General features: G+C 36.4%; 1 protein-coding gene across 2 annotated transcripts; it reads right to left on the reverse strand.

Moving 5' to 3' along the window:
* Positions 1-981: 981 nt before the first annotated feature.
* LOC25500881 (uncharacterized) lies at positions 982-6306 on the reverse strand. Of its 2 annotated transcripts, XM_024773178.2 has the most exons (6): positions 6239-6306; positions 4918-5948; positions 4495-4553; positions 3384-3512; positions 2266-2401; positions 982-1546 (listed from the first exon to the last, which is right to left on the reverse strand). In XM_024773178.2, the coding sequence occupies exons 2-6, from the start codon at positions 5617-5619 to the stop codon at positions 1226-1228; spliced, it is 1347 nt and encodes a 448-aa protein (XP_024628946.1). In that variant the 5' UTR covers positions 5620-5948; positions 6239-6306; the 3' UTR covers positions 982-1225. The 2 variants fall into 2 exon arrangements, with proteins under 2 accessions (XP_024628946.1, XP_013444836.1); XM_013589382.3 differs by having other exon boundaries at positions 4918-6290.
* Between the last annotated feature and the right edge of the window lie 11113 nt (positions 6307-17419).

Consider the following 17419-nt stretch of genomic DNA (forward strand, 5'->3'; position numbering starts at 1 on the left):
TAATCAAAGATGACTAGATTGATTAATTCACAATAAATATATGTTTTTTATATAGTTTCATTTTCATTTGACCAGCTACTTGATATTATTAATAAATGTAAGACAGTCTGGTAATAAGCAAGCATCCCAACCACGATGACTTTGTATATATAAATTCCGTTATGCATGGATCACACTTTCTTTTTAAAAAATGTTTGACTAAATATTTGGTCAATAACTTGTATCTAGATGTTGGAGCCTTATAAGTCGAAGCAATTAAGTTCACAAAGTATAAACAATATTAACACATTTATTTATAATCTTTTTATTTGTCAAATTGAAATGTGAATACATTAGTGCATTCACATGAACAACATAATTATTTCATTTATATTAAGTTCACAAAGTATAAACAATAAAAACAGTTTAACTACTATAGCTTCTAAAACAAGAAAAGAATGAGACAAAATGATGTGTAAGGTGGTCATGTTATGATTGACCTAAGAATAATATGGTTATTAGAATCTCTTATCAAACAAAAGAAAGACACAAAATCTAAGCACTAGATTGCAGTGGGATTATGATGATTGCATTGTATCTCATTTATATTCAAAAAGGTGCTTTAAGATTTGATCTTCTTGTTACTGACTCGTTACCTATTGATTTGTCCCTTTTGGATCCAATCAAATACTTCCAGCAAACCACATCTACTTAACCAAAGTCAATTTGGGACAAAGTGACAAACCTATTTAAGATTGTCTCAATTGCAAATCTTTCTGGTGACGCACACTTTTGCTCATCAAATTAAGTGAGTCTTGTATATTTTGTCTCATATTTGCAATACTTTAAGGTTTTGATACAAAAGTTATAAACATACAAATTAGTATCAGAATTTGGATAATCATTTTCAATTAAAATAAGTTAATGATTTTTCACTTGCAGAATAAGTACTTATAAGTCTTCAAAATAAGTACTTAATGTCACACCAAACAGAAGCTGATATTTAAAAATTAATAGTTGTCTTCAAAATTCTATTCATATTTCTCTTTCTATAATATTTCCTAAGAAGTTTAATCCAAATAGGCTCTAAATTACAATATTCACATGGTAGCAAAGCTAAAATGAGCATCGCAATAAAATATCATACTAAACTAAATGGGTGCTTAATGTAAATCAATGAATTTTCACCCTTGACCCAAAACTAGGAGCAAATAATGCTCCATGAAGCTTGATATAAAGAAATAATTTAAGGAGGTGTCTTCTTGAACACCATATGACCTGTGTCGTCCACGTCAAACATGCGTCCGACAAATTCATTCCAACTTTCTGATCGTTTGTTATGAGACAAGGAAGAGTCTTTGCCACTAGATCTTCCAGAATCTTCCTCAGCATCAATTTCATGAAATGTTCCATATGAGGAAGGTGAGTATGCTTGAGGAATATCCAAAGCAACTGCCCTCCGAAGGGCTGCACGGTACTCTTCGCTGTGTTCGCGAGCTAGAGATTCTTGCCTCACCATCTTTTGCGCTGCCGGAATCTCCATATGCCGATCTTTCTCTAGCATTAACTGAAGCAAAAAATATAATATTTTAGAAATACCATATATCAAATAATTACAATTAAAGCCTTGAGGTAGAATGAATTCAACTTACAAAAACAATTTTAGAAATCACATAATAGAATTATTCTATCTACAGAAACAAGAGCTGTTATTTGACAACAATTTAGACGGTTAACACGGCTTAAATACATGGTTAATCATGTTCAATGGATAGTTCGGTGATATAACAGGGTGCCACAACTCATTACCATCAACAGAACACAGTTAACCATGATTTTGAACATCATTAACCACGATTTTCAGGTGTAAATTTGAACACAAACTGTGGTTAATTGATAACTTGTATATTTGGACATCTGCAAAATCGTGGTTAATTATGTTCAGTGAAATGTTAATGAATTGTGAAAGCTTGTTTTATTCATTAACCATTCAGTGAACATATTAACTATATATTTGAACTGCATTAACCATCTAAATTATTGTTGAAATATTTTGTCAAAAACTGGAATGCATTTACAAAACTCAGCTTGGTATCCATATTCTGATACAGCAAAGAGTGAATGATCTTCCTTATTTTCCAACAAATATTTGTTTGAATTTATGATCGCTCACAGAACACAAGCCAGAGTTTCAAAATGAATTAAGCAAAAGTTACTGAGAACTGTATGCCATGTCTACTGTTTTGGTAGAAACTCTGCTAATACTGAAAGAAGCTAATAGCTTACATCAAGAGCCCGTCGAGATTCCTTCTCAATCCAAAGGATGGCATGGTCAGAAGTTGCATTGCAAGAAAGAACTATATGATCAAACCTCCCATCAACAGGTACTGCTGTCCTAACAATGGGTGGAAATCTTCCTAACCTGCAATCAGGAGGCTAAACCAAAATTATTGCTGCATACAGATAATATTTGACACATCGAAATCAATAACTTGGTAAATTTAAGTACATATGCATAAAAATTAACATATTTATGCATCAAACCATAATTTAGTGAGGTATACTTCAATTTAAGCAAAACAACCAATGACCGAAGTCTTTTCTCGCAAGGAGGTAATGACATCATGTTGTTCTATTATGTACAATGTTATAGATAACAGATTATATTATATACAACGAACAAAGGCAAACCTATACAACTTATCTGTGGACCCATCTTTATTTTTACTAAACATTTCTCCTAATTATGAAGCATTGACACTTCAAATTGAAGACATATCCCATGTCTGACACGTACAGTTGTCTGACAAGACATTGACACATGTGGTTACATTCAATTACTTCAGTTTTCCAAATTATTTTTTGTGTTGATGTGTTAATGTTCGTGTCGTGTCCATGTTTCATAATTGGCACTCCCCACAAACTGATTGGGTTTGGAACAACCAGTATTTGAAATCATAAAAATTTTAATACCAACTTGAGAAGGAAAAAAATCACAGGCTTCACAAGTGACCAAAGCTTTTAAAAAAGAAAAAAAAAAATTGATTTGTCTACAGCTGTGTAAACCTTTCAGCAAAAATCTTATGAATGAGAATGTTTACTGAATGCTTCCTGAACAGAATTAATAGGATAAAATCAACTCCCTTTGATCAAATTCATCAATGTTCCTCCACAATTAGTTGGCTCTTCTTATCTTCGACCATGATTAGAAAGTTACAAAGTATAATAGCTTTTTATGTTAAAATTTGTGATTTTGGATTACACAATGACCACAAGGACTATCAGAAGATCGTCCTTGTTCAAGGACTATCAGAAGATCGTCCTTGTTAGTTCAGTAAGGCGTCATATGGTGCAAGATAAATAGATGCACAGTGAAACTTTGTTAAGAGAGCACCATACTGTACCTGAAGGGCTTTCGCTCGACAATGTGATAGAGACGACCAGGTGCATACAGACGCCTTGGGTCTCTAAGTTTCTTCTCTTCCAGTGTGCATGTATCCTTTAAGCACATGAGACACAATAAACAAGGCCAACTGCCAAGAAAGGAAAACAACCACTGTAGCTCATAAAGCTGGATTTTACTAATCCAATGCATAACCATGAAAGAAATAACAATGTTTGGAGCTCATCCTAATGGCAAAAGCTGAATTTAAATAATCCAATGAAAAATTGAAAAATCTTATTTCCTGTGGTTAGAATTGAGAACTCATCATACTGTCCACAACATGTCGGCTAAGTGATAAGAGCTTAACCTGGTAACCTCAAGGGGACATAGCTCAAATTCTCAAATCTCCTTCGAGACACTTGTAAAATGACCATTAATGTCACTTTAATTAAAATAAAATAAAAACTATGAACCCGTCATACCACACTCCATTCAACAAATCCTAAAATCTGTGAAGGTTTTAGGCATTCACCAGGAAATACCATATTAACCAGTTGGAATCAGACGCAAATTAATGAATAATGGAACTAATTTTTCACCAAGACAACTGTTCAGGTGATAATATGATAAATAGGTATATAAAAAATACACTCAGTAGGTAAGAATGTTAAAAAAGTAAGTAGTGACTGATAGAGGATTAGATGCGTCATTAAGGACAAACTTCTAAGAGCTTAAAGCTGTTAAGTTTAGGCCTTATGACTTCTGTCTCTGACATCACCCTGTCAAGTACAATCCCTTTTGGATTTGAAGCATGAACTAAGTGTAGGCCCATTATATTTTTCAACTGAACTTAGTTTAATTACGCTTAAGGGTGTTGCAGCCTAATACCTACGGTGGCTGATACAGAATCCGCCATGCCATAAGGCCATGGAGCCACGAGCCATCATGCGACAGTTTGATAACGCACAATTTGAATGAATAGTTTTAAATTATTCCATGACAATGCACACACACTTGAATCTCTAAACAATGTTGCCTCTCTGCTCAGATGGCTTGGTAAAATTAAGTGTTGATGTCTTCGGCATTAATTCATACAATAAAACTGAACTGAAGTCAGAAAATTATCTTACCACAAAAGTGACTTGTAGACGCTTTCCAGAGCAGTGGTTGTCCGGGGTAAAAAATCGTCCTGCTTAGGAAGAGAAAACAAGTATAGAAGATTAGTGCACAAAACTAATAAATTGATAGATAAGAAATCAGGAAGGTCCCTCTCTTTTATGGTTAGGTTCTACATATGATCTCTTCTATAAAAATAACAAATTAATAACAGAATAGATGTCAGAGATGAAAGAATGATTGTGATATAAATTCCAATTCCCAAAAGCAGGTGTTCATTTATTGTTTGAAATATTTCAAAGCAATATATGTGATCACTTTGTACATGTCTTGATCAACTTTCACAAATAATGGTATCCTTTTATAACATGTCAGTGTTGAGCAAATCAATCAAGCTATAGTACTAAGTTTATAATAACAAAAGGAAACTATCCGACCTGTAGTACGATAGAATTGATCACATCCGCGTATCTTACAGCCAAATTGAGAGACATACATCGGGCAGGAGCAATGGAGTAGCATTTTACCCTGTCTCTCTGTATCCCCAATTTGTCGCGATTATGAAGCGCTATCATTGTCAATAACGCCACCACCCCAGCACCAAGTGAATGTCCAATAAACGTCAACATGTAAGTTGGATTTTCCGCTATTAACTTCCTCAGAACCTCCCATTCCGCATCAAAAACCCAATCCGCTGCCTTCAATAACCCATTATGAACATATCCACCATGAAATTCCGTTTGTCCAAGCTTGTTATCAAGCAAAACGATGTAATCACTTTCCTTTGCTAAATTGAGTCCACTAACAGCCAGTATAATTTCCGAGCGATCATGATCAAGGTATATCATGTACGGAGTAACACAACGTTGGTTATCCCCGTAATCCTTCCGCAAGACAATCCAATCAGGATTAATGCCATAACCACCTTCGGGAGCCCACTGAGGGTTACGAATATCATCTTCGTAAACAGCTAAGATTGTGCGACAAATTCGTGGTATAGGCTCAAACTCTTCTGCAGTAGCTAGGCCCCAATTTTCACTCTCGTAGCCTGCAGTGTATAGACATTTTTTCCAAGCCCAACGAGTACAACCCAGACAATAAACACACTCAAGTATAGGAAGCCCACAGATAAATGACATCAATGCCTACACTTCAATTCAATCATGTTGACAAATGTTCCAGACCAAAATAACAGTTCAGACACTAGGATTGGATTTGGATCAGGTAATAACCCGTATTGTCAACAGTGAATCGCGGAAAATAACAGTTTGTTCAAATTCCACTATGCTAGAGTGCTATAATGCTACTATAGCCACTATTTGACAAAGCCTATAATATTTTAATAGGAATGACTAGATCAGTTTTTTTCTTCCGGGCTCAAGGACCGACTAATCTGAGGAATCAATCCCACCGTCCACTAGCAGGGTCCAATCAAAGTCAATTGAAGTCAGAGCAAAGCCCTGTATGACTGGCCAATACAGGAATTATTAATTATTAGCACCGGAAGATTCGAACCTAATAACTAGAGCAAAATTAAAGCATAGAAAGTGAGCAAAAAAGTATTATATGTAACAAAGATGGTGCCAATGAACAAAACTAAGGAGTTGAATAGAGAAAGTATAAAAATCTAAACTTTAAGGTGAATTAGAGAGCCTGAAGAGTTTTGTAAGAGACCCAGTTGGTAAAATTTAGGAAAATTGAAGAAATTGAGTTTGAAGGTTCAGCAGAGAGAGAGAGAGTTAGGCGAGACTAACATACCAGATAGTCAAGGGCATCGATGGGGTTGGTTTTCAGAATGTACTGTTAGGAATCATAAATATTCCATTCCATTCCATTTATACAGTTGTAACTTGAAAGTTATGTTTGGTTTTTTTTTTTTATTTTACTATTTGAGTTTGGTTTTTAGTTGAGAAAAAATGATTACGATTAAAATTGAGTTTAAAGTAAAATGATTTATTTTTTAATATATTTAAGTAAAAGTGAGTTAAACAATAATTTGAATATAATTGCTATATTTTATAAAGCATAATCAATTTTAAAAACAAAAGCAATTATACTTTATAAAAATCAAAAACATTCTTTAAAAAGAAAATCAAACACGTTAAAATCAATTCTTGAGTCAATTTTGACTCCTATAAAAATTAAATCAAGCATACAATTAGATTACTAAAAAAATTACTTAGCACAAATTTAATTATAACTTTTTGCACGTGTTTAATTCTAATTAATGTATTTACAAACCCACTTGGGTTGACTAATGGTATTAACTTTGAATTTATGAGTGTTCTCCTGCTTGAAATTTCAAGTTCGATTCTCTCCAGTGTCAGATTATGTAAGTTAATTTAGCTTTTAAAAAAAATTAACATGTTTACAATATTTTATTTAGGTGGGTTAATTTAACTTCTTCAAAAAAATATTAACATGTTTACAATATTTTATTTAATAAATTATGTTGCAGCTTTTTTTATGCTTTTACCTGCTAATTAAATATTTGAAATTAATCATAATTTTAATCTAATAATAATTTTAATTAGATAATTTTTTAATGAAGCAATTTTATCATGAACATGTAAAATATAAATTATTTGATCTATATCGAAAATTTATTTTGAATAGTTCAAATTGACAACTTAAGGGTATATAATAATATTCTCAAGATACTTCAGGAAAAAAAAACTGAGGAAAACAAATAATATTTAATAATTGTCAAAAAAGTAACACTTTTTACAATACATGTCAAAAGTACGACACACTTTTTATTTGATGTAAATTTTTTTTTGAAGAATTTAATGAAAATATCCAGCAGCTCATTTTCTTTTTTCTTTTTTTTTGATAAGAAGAAACTTATTGCATTTCATTCAAAATAATAGTAGAGATACAAGATGGAATCCTAATATGAATATGGAAACTAGCATGACGCAAAGCCACTCTAGCGAAGCTATGAGCGACTTCGTTGGCTTGTCTCCGAATGAACCTAACATCAGAGGTTACTAAATCAAAAGCTAACAGACGTCTACAATCATTAATAACTGCGCTAAAATTAGAGACGCCACTAGTACTACCATAAAGACTGTCTACCACAATTTTGGAGTCAAGCTCAAAGTCCACAATACCTAGTTGCAGATCACGAACCCAGTGCATTGCTGATAACAAACCCAAAGCCTCACCCAAATCGACAGCGGAGTCATCCATTCAGTCTTGGCTAAAACAAAACGACCTTCTTCATCTCGAATGCAAACACCAATACCAACCCGATTCCGAGCTTGAGAAAAGGACGCATCAACATTACAAGTAAACCTACCGGGACTTGGTTTAATCCACTTCAAATCATTCGGGGTGGAAGGATTTTGAGGGCTAGGATGCCGAATATTCTGAGCATTCCTCCAGCTAGTAAGAAGAGAACCTGCACGAGCACAAATATCTTGAGCTGTATCAGTGATGTTGTTCCATACCTTATTGTTTCGATGCTTCCAAATACTCCAAAGGGTCACACTGAAGATTTGCTTTTGCTGCTGATCCAGGTGTTGTAGGATAGCAAACACATTGGTTGGAAAACTGACATTAATATCAAAGACAGCCATCAAAGGGCTCCATAAGCCAATACGTTGCCAACAAAGCATACTTTTACTACACATAAAGAACAAATGGTTGCTATCCTCTCCGAAATCATCACACACTGCACACCTGTCAGTACACTGAACTCCTTTAGATTGCAAACGAATTCTCGTGGGCAAGCAATTGCGGCAAGCTCGCCAAAGAAAATTCTTAACTTTCGGGGGCAGTTTTAAACTCCAGATACAATTCCAATTACCCAGTACACGGTGTTGAACAATTGCCATATCATGATTCAGAATATCTTTATAAGCACTTTTAACTGAATAATTACCATCCCTTTCAAAATTCCAAACAGGCATATCATGAGTTACTGAAGGAAGCAACGGAGTGTTAAAAATGTTTATGGCAGTACTAGAGTCAAAGAAAGTATTAATGAGCTCCATATTCCACTGTTTCTGGGGTGTAATCAACAAGTCAGAAACAGTGATGGAAGGCCACTCCAATTGATGATGAGTTGAAGGTAAAATTCGTGCAACATTACTGATCCAGGGATGATCTCAAACTGGTATGTGTTCACCTGTACCTATACTCCACTGAAAACCACGCCGAATCACATCTTTAGCACTCCAAATACTACGCCAAACATAACTAGGATTATGGCCAATGCTTGCTCCAAAATAGTCACTTCGAGGAAAATATTTAGCTTTGAGTAAACGAGTGATTAGAGACTCTGGAGAAGAAACCAACTTCCAAGCCTGCTTACCAACCATAGCCATATTAAAGGCCTTAAGGCCCTTAACTCTCATACCTCCATATACCTTTGGAACTGAAAGCCGCTCCCAAGATAGCCAGTGTAATCCTCGAGAATTTGCTGAATTATGACCCCACCAGAAGGAATTTAACATTTTTTCTATCTCATTTATGAGGGAACCCGGAAGAAGGAAAATACTCATCACATAGGAAGGAATAGATTGCAAAACAGACTTAATGAGAACCTCCCTACCAGCCTGCGAGAGACATCTACTACTCCAGGAGTTTATTTTACTACAGATGCGATCCTTAATAAATTTAAAAGTTGCATGTTTGCTGCGGCCAATCATAGAAGGTAGACCAAGATATTTACCTGTACCCAACACTTGACGAACACCGAGAGTAGTAGCAATGAGATTCTTCAAATCATCTGGAGTATTGCGGCTACAAAATAATTCCGACTTTTGGAGATTAATGGCTTGCCCCGAAGCTTCTTCATAAGTAGTCAAAATATTTTTCATACAGACAGCCTCACTCTCACAGGCTCTAAAGAAGAGAAAACAATCGTCTGCAAAGAGAAGGTGAGAAACAACTGGTGCATTTGTGCAAATCGAAGTACCTCTAATATTATTGCAACGTTCGGCTTCACGAATAAGGGAAGAGAGACCTTCAGCATAAATGATAAATAAATAAGGTGAGAGAGGATCCCCTTGACGGAGTCCGCGTCCTGGCACAATAGGACCCACTGAAGCTCCATTAACCAAAACCGAGTAATCAACCATCTCAACACAAAGCATAATCCAACTAACCCATCGAGATGAAAAACCCATTTGAATCATGATTTCTCGTAGGTAATCCCAATCTAATCTGTCATATGCTTTACTAATGTCCAACTTAAGTGCAACATCTCCACTCTTACCTTTTGCCTTAGCCTTCATATAGTGAACAATTTCAATAGCCACCATTGCATTGTCTAAGATAGATCGACCTGGGACAAAAGCTGACTGATTAATAGAGATACATTTATCTAGTACCTGTTTGAGCCTGTTAGCAAGCACTTTGGCTACAATTTTGTATACAACATTGCAGAGAGCAATAGGTCGCCAATCCTTCATTGAATTCTGAGAATCACCTTTAGGAATAAGAGTAATATTAGTAGAATTGACATGTGGTGGGAAAGCACCACTAGCTAGCCAATGACAACCTGCCTGATAGACTTCATGACCACAAGTATCCCAAAAATGTTGATAGAAACCTGGATTAAAACCATCTGGACCTGGACATTTATCTGCTTGCATGGAGAAAGCCGCCTGTTTGAATTCTTCTAAGGTGAAATTCGCAGTCAACATATCATTATCATCTTCGGTGATTGAAGTTGGAACCAAATTAATGACACTTGCACGCGAGCTTGGTGATTTTTTAAAGAGATGCATGAAATAATCACGTGCAATGTGCTTCAGACCATCTTCAGTTCGACATTCAATACCATTATCATCCTCAAGATGCTCAATTCTATTCAACTTTCTTCTGGTGCTTGCTGCCGCATGAAAAAACTTCGTATTAAGATCCCCATCTCGATACCAAAATGTCTTAGCACGTTGTTTCCAAAACATATCATCTTTGATCAACAATTTATCTAACCTCTGTCTTAACATATTGAAATAATTCACATTAGAGGCATCCACATGTGAACGGATAGTTTCAAGCTTACGTTGAGTCTTGCGAATCTCTTGTCTGGTGTTTTGGTTAGTATGCATACTCCATTTAGATAGATCCACAGCACATTGATTAAGTTTATTCACAAGAGGACGATCACCATAACCTTGCCATCTTTGAGAAACAAAAGGCCCAAACTCAGGTTCAACAAGCCACGCATTCTCAAATCGAAAGCGACGTTGACCGGGACTAGGCGCAGGCTGCGGAGCACAATCCAACAAAAGAGGGTAATGATCAGAAGATGTGGTAGTAAGACATTCAAGCTTAGCGTTCTGAAATTTATCAAACCAACTATTATTAGTCATAGCTCTATCCAATTTCTCCTCCACAGCGCGGACAGTTCCAAGACTTTTGAACCAAGTGAAAGCATAACCATCCATATGAATATCAGCAAGCCTAGCATCCAAAACAGCTTGCCGGAAACCTTGAATAAGCCATGGTTGACGATCAGACCTTCCTTTCTTTTCATCAGCTGATAGAATATCATTAAAATCACCAATAATACACCAAGGAAGTGGAGACATATTGGATAAATGTCGAAGTAAGTTCCAAGACTCTCTTCTCCTCCCTCCTTCTGGCATACCATAGAATCCAGTTAACCTCCATCTTCCCCTAACAGAGTCATTTACCTCCATATCAATATGATTCTGGGAGAAATTTGTGATAGTACAATTAAAGTTCTTATTCCATAAACAAGCCAAACCACCTCCCCTACCAATACGGTCAACAGAAAAACAGTAATCGAAAGCCAACATATATTTCAATTCTTCAATTTTATTAGACGTTGTCATTGTTTCATACAGGATTATTGCATCCGGTTTATAGGTCCGGACTAGGTACTTTAAATTAGGAACTGTGCTCGGGCTACCTAAACCCCGACAGTTCCACCATATAAGACTCATTTGCCTTGGCGGGCCTGGTGTTCAGGTCCCGCCATTACATTATTAATCCCACCTAGTCCCCTATCCCTCATGTCAACATCCTTGCTAGCCGTATCTTGACCACCATCAGAAACATTAGAGCCTTTCGTCGCAACACCTTCCTTAGTCTTCTCCACAGTGTCCTCGCGATCTTCCATGCGAAGCCTTTTGAGTTGCTTAGGTCCTTCAGAGGCAATCTTAATTGTACCATTATCACTAACTTTCGGTTTAGGCATTCCACTTTGGCCAACCTTCAGCATGTTAGCCAATGACGCTGTTAACTGTGATATAGGAGGCTGGGCAGCGGCATTAAAACCGAACGGAGCACTTTCAATTGAGAGAGGATTCTTGAGCCTAGCTTCTTGAACCAATCGGGCGATGCGTTCCTCATCACTTTCAGTAGCACAAATACTATGCGGACCATGAGTAGCAAGCTGCGGAACTGGAGTAGCATTACGAGTAGTTGGAACCTCTTGAGGCTCACTTTCTTCCAATAAGCACCTTGTTGGATCAAAAGACACCTAAGTACCATTCACAAGCTTAAAGAACAGCAGCACTTTTGTAACCAAATCCCTACCAATCTTCAACCTACCAAACTTAGCATGAGTGAAAGAATGCGCCACTTCACCCATACCAACCTGCACCGCACCGTCTCTCTCACCACCACTCTTCCTACTATCATGAAGCCATTGATTGTCCATGTAACGCCCATTTTCGTTTAATCGTTATTTAATTGAGTTTAGGCAATTATATTATAATTATATAGTATATGCATGATTTTGTTATGTTTTGGTGATTCACGATGAATTTAGTGATTTGATTGATGACGTGATAAGTTATGAGTTTTGGAGGATTTGATTATGATATGAGATTTATTTTATTGTTAAATAGAATAAAGATTTGAAAATAATATAAAATATTTAGTTAAGGGCTGTTTTGATATTTTAGATAGTTTTGGGGGAGAAAGTGAGATAAGATAAGTTTTTAGAAAGAGGTATAAATAGGAGAAGACCTAATATTTTAGAAACTCATTGTACGTGAAAACTTTTGAAAAAGGGAGAAAAAGCTTAGAAGGGAGAAGAGCATAGAGAGGGCTGCGATTTCTTCATAACCAGGTAAGGGTGAGACTAATAACTCAGTATTGTTAATTGAATGTGATTCTGATGATTAGTTAACAAGAATTAGGAGTGATTTGGAGAAAACGAAAACTAGGTCAAAACCTTAGAATTGATGATCAAACGGTGAGAATTGGTTTAATTGATGTAGAAAGTGTTCCTAGACCTTAGATAATGTTTAGGACGAACTTTGGAATCAAAAACAAGCTTAGAACCATGTGAAACGTCGAGTTTTTGTGAATTTAGGAAGTCTGGCCGTAGCGACATTCATCGCTCGCCACGGCGAGCTATGAATCTCGCCTCGCGAGTGATGAACATTCATCGCTCGCCTCGCGAACCCTGTTTCCTCGCCTCGCGAGTTGTGCAATGCAGCTCGCCATAGCGAGCGACCTTACTCGCCATAGCGAGCTAAGGCAGAGTGCATGTTAGATTTTGTGTTTCGACCTTTTTAGTTGGACCTTGAATGCCTTAGTGTGCCTGAACATACCTAGTAATGATTAGGAATGAATGTAGGGCAAGATTAGACCCAGAACAACTTTAGTTTGGGAATTGTTTAGTACTCGCCATGGCGAGCAAGAACCCTCGCCTCGCGAGCACCTCCAGCCTTGAGTGTTGTGAGTGTTTGTGCGATTTGTGTCGCACGTTTTGATCAAGAGCGAACCCCCTTATGATAATAAGACCTAATGATGACGTTAAATGCAGTCTGTAAGCTGTTTAAGATATGTTGATATTGATTGAGTATGATTAAGGTATTGTATATTTATGTAAGATATGGAAGTTTAATTATGAAATAATTGATGTGCTATTGATATAATGATATCATCCTGTTATGTGACTTGATTATGCTGCTGCTGTTATTTAACTAAGTGCATTGTATGTATTTATATATGATGAAATGATGACGTTTAGCTCCAAGTTGTTGGATGCATGTTGATATGTTGATTACGATGTTTTGTTCATAAGAGTCCATGCATAGCATCTCATTGAGCTTAGTCCTCACCACGTTTATTAGGAGCTTTGTCCTCCGCACGATTATTAGGAGCTTTGTCCTCCGCACGATTAAAGTATATTAATACTTATGATGACGATTGGTACCACATGCATATAAGGAGTCTAAGAGCATTGTCACATTGTCATGTCCATAATGCTACGTTGTTGATGACGGTTGAATAAGTGAATACGTGATATTGTTGAATATATGAATACGTGATACTTGTTATTTGAATATGCAAAGTTATCCAAGAATGATTATGATGTTAATGTTAATTATGATTCGAATTACTTTGATTAGCATTATTTTGTTATGAAATCTCACCCCTTCTGCTTGAAAATGTTGCCCTTCGTATGGGTAACTTGCAGGTGATCGTGCTTAGTGTGCAGTTGCTTCTGTGAGTGGCCTTGCCTCACTGTGTCGTCTAGGTCGCTCTGATACGTAACGGGATGGGGTTTATGTTTATGCATGCTTCGTTCTCTTACGTGACTAATATGTTACTTTTATAATGTTATGGATTATGATTATGAACTTTTGATGGGGCCTGCGTGCCAAAACGTTTTATGAATTATGATTATGATTTTCCGCTGCAATGTTTAAGATATTGGTTAAATTATTATTTAACTGTTTTGGATTATGTTTTATGTGATATCCCGTTGTTTATGATGCTTACTCTGATAAATGTTTTTAAGAATTTTTATGTTGGGAAAACGGGGTGTTATAGTCCAACCCTCCGGTACTGCTACCCTTGAATTCAGCACGAAGAAAAGGTCCCCAACGCTTACCTTCTTCAATATAGTCGTCCTCATAACGATCCGGACAGTAGTTGTCATTATGACCCATCCTACCGCAAACATAACAAAGATTACCGAGTTTTTCGTAGCGAAAAAACACAGTAACAACATCAGCACCCTCTCTTTCAAATTGCCAACTCGCCACAAGAGGTTCTCCAACTTTCAGAGCAACACGGAGACGCATGAACCTCCTCCAAGAACCGAAGTTATTCTCTGCATCATACTTAACAAGACCACCAACCTGACTGCCGAGAAGAATACCCATAGATTCTGTCATGAAGCCAAAGGGAAGGTTGTGAGCTTGAACCCACATCTCAATAGTGTCCAACGGAGAGGTTGTTGGGTCATCACCGAAGGAGACTTTCTGCAGCACTAGAGGGAAGTTATCAAAGAGCCAAGGACCAGTACGAATCACACGTTCCATGTCCTTATGATGAAAGAACTGAAACATGAAGCGATTGTTGTCAATTCTTGAGATTTCGACCTTACGTTCAGGTTTCCAAATTTCAGCCATGCGATCACGAAACGAGTTAAAGTGAACTGGTTTAGACATCAGCAGCCTGCCCACCAAACAGCAGTCCAGCAAATCAGAGTTGGAATTTGCATGAGCAGACCGATTGGCAGCAGTGTTGTTAGCAGGGAACTTGGAGGCCATTGTGAGGTAATCGCAATAGATATGAAGGTAGAAGAAGAAAAAAAGCTTGTAATTGCAATTTAATTGAGTGTGGAGAACTCCTTTGTACTGAATAATATTTATAGAACCAGGAAACTTAGATACTAGAACCTTCTGTTGATCCAAAAAGCCCATAGCCAGCAATAAAAAACCAACCAAATCTTGCTTTACGAAACATAAATTGAAGCTGAATATCCAATATATTTTGGAACCAAATCAAAATATTTTTGCAACCAATTTCCATGTACAAACCGCCACAAACCAATATATGAGAAGAAAATATAAATATGCAAACTCCACCCATGAGCTGATAGTAAAGCAATGAATTTTCTAACCAAATATATCCTCTTAATAATACACACCAAATAAAATTGAATCCAATAAACATATTTAAAGAAGAAATAAATTTATTATGAGAAGAAATAAATTTATTATGAGAAAGAATAACCTGAAGGTTACTTCCAGAACTATCTAGAAATATATTTTTGGATTCAATATTCAAAAACTTGTAGTAATCTGCCAGGTAGCATCCTATGCAAGGAACTGAAGTGTAATATACCAAAAATACCCTACCATGTATCACTGTTCCAGATTGAGCTTTCTGATGAGAGACAATCACCATACCACATGAGACCGTAAGCAACTGATAATTAAAAGTGCAAAGCATGTTCCTAAAACCTGAAGAAAGGCTAGCCATATTCTTAAGTGCAAGGGTACTACAAGTAATCACATAAAACCTCCTTCGTCCCGAGACTGCCATCGCTCCTTGCTCATCATGATCCTTTGTAATAACTATACTCCTATAGGTTGATATAGCATCACAAAGATGAGAAGAAAAGAAAGGAACAGACCATACAGAGAACATAAACACCACCAATCATTCGAAATAACCACTAACACAACCCAAAGAAAAAAACAGAAACACAACAATCAGTTTGAAGCACAAACGATTGAAAACAAGCTCTCACAAGGGTAAAAAGAGTGGAGAACTGATAAAACTAAAAGGAAGATGGTGAAAACCCTAGGAGAGAAATATTGATTTCACGCAGCAGCTCACTTTCTTAAAGAGCAACACATTGTTTAATATATAATGATAATTAAATATCATTGATATTGAGTAAAATAAATTTAAGGGTTTTGCTAACTAGTGCTCTAAGGGCATGGTTAAGGATGTCAAAAATAGAAAAAATTTATTAAAAACAACAACTTTTTGACTTTCATAAAGTTAAACATTCTACTTTTTACCAATTTCCAATGCATAATTTTTATATTAATTTTCTTAATTAGTGTCCTTGCCCTAAGGGCACTAGTTAGCATTTTCCATTATTTAAATTGTACTTTTTTTTTTACTAAGCAAACAACGACGGAAAGAAACAAAAAGAAAGAAGAAGGACAAAACCAAAACGGAGGACACCGTTGAGCGAGAACATGTTGGAGCGGATTTCGTTGTATAGTACAATGTGTGTGGCAGCGATGGCTAAGGGGGTCTTAATAGGTTGATTTTCAAAGCTTTCAACTGGAAGTTCAGAAGACGGAGTAACAACAGGGTCGTGATAATTTTTCAAGTTTGAAACATGAAAAATCAGGTGAACATGATTACTCTCAGATAAGTAAAGATGATACATAACCTGTCCAATACATTCGGTAATGCAGAACGACCCATAAAACTTCTTTGATGATTTGTGTTGACGTTGACGACCGATAGAATTTTGACGAAAAGGTTGCAAGCTAACGAGTATCTGGTCATCTACCACAAATGTGAAGTCACAACAGTGAGCATTAGCTTGATGTGTCATACAATTTTGAGTTGCCAACAGGTTGGCTTTCAGAGTTGTAAAAGCTCGTCTCTATCAAGTAAAGCTTCATCTAAAGTTGGGATGGTAGTAAAGCCACGAGTATATAGCAAAATGGAGGGTGGCTTTCGGCTAAATAGTGTTTGAAATGGTGACATTTTCAGTCCACTATGAAAACTTGTATTATAGTGAAATTCAGCTCGAGGTAAAAGATAAACTCAATAAGAATGTATCTGTGTAAAAGCGCAAATGTATTGCTCCAAAGTTCTTTTAACTACCTCATATTGACTATTGGTTTGGGGATGATACACACAACTCATAGACAAATTTGTTCCACTGAATTCAAACAATTTCAGCCAAAATGAGCTTAGAAAAACGAGGTTACGATCATAGACAATGGACCGATTGAAACCATGGTGATGAACAACCATAGAAACATACAGTTTTGCAACCTGAGAAGCAGTAAATGACCTGGGAAGTGCGCCAAAATGGGTAGACTCTGACAATCGATCAATGGTGACAAAATGAAGGTGAGTCCTCGCGAAGGTGGAAGGTCGGTAATGAAATCCATTTTGATGTCCTCCCGTACAGCCTATGGAGAGTCAAAGGTGGTTGCAAAAGGCCGACATGAA

The sequence above is a fragment of the Medicago truncatula genome, chromosome 8 (genome assembly GCF_003473485.1).
Source record: "Medicago truncatula cultivar Jemalong A17 chromosome 8, MtrunA17r5.0-ANR, whole genome shotgun sequence".
NCBI classification, from domain to species: domain Eukaryota; kingdom Viridiplantae; phylum Streptophyta; class Magnoliopsida; order Fabales; family Fabaceae; genus Medicago; species Medicago truncatula.

Bases quoted from the DNA above. Each gene is read 5' to 3' on its own strand.
- LOC25500881 (XM_024773178.2), bottom strand. From the start codon at position 5,619: ATGTCATTTATCTGTGGGCTTCCTATACTTGAGTGTGTTTATTGTCTG. The intron at 3,513-4,494 runs GTAAGATAATTT...CTTTCTTGGCAG, and splicing joins GTCTACAAGTCACTTTTGTG to TTGGCCTTGTTTATTGTGTC. The intron at 1,547-2,265 runs GTAAGCTATTAG...TTTTTGCTTCAG, and splicing joins AATCTCGACGGGCTCTTGAT to TTAATGCTAGAGAAAGATCG.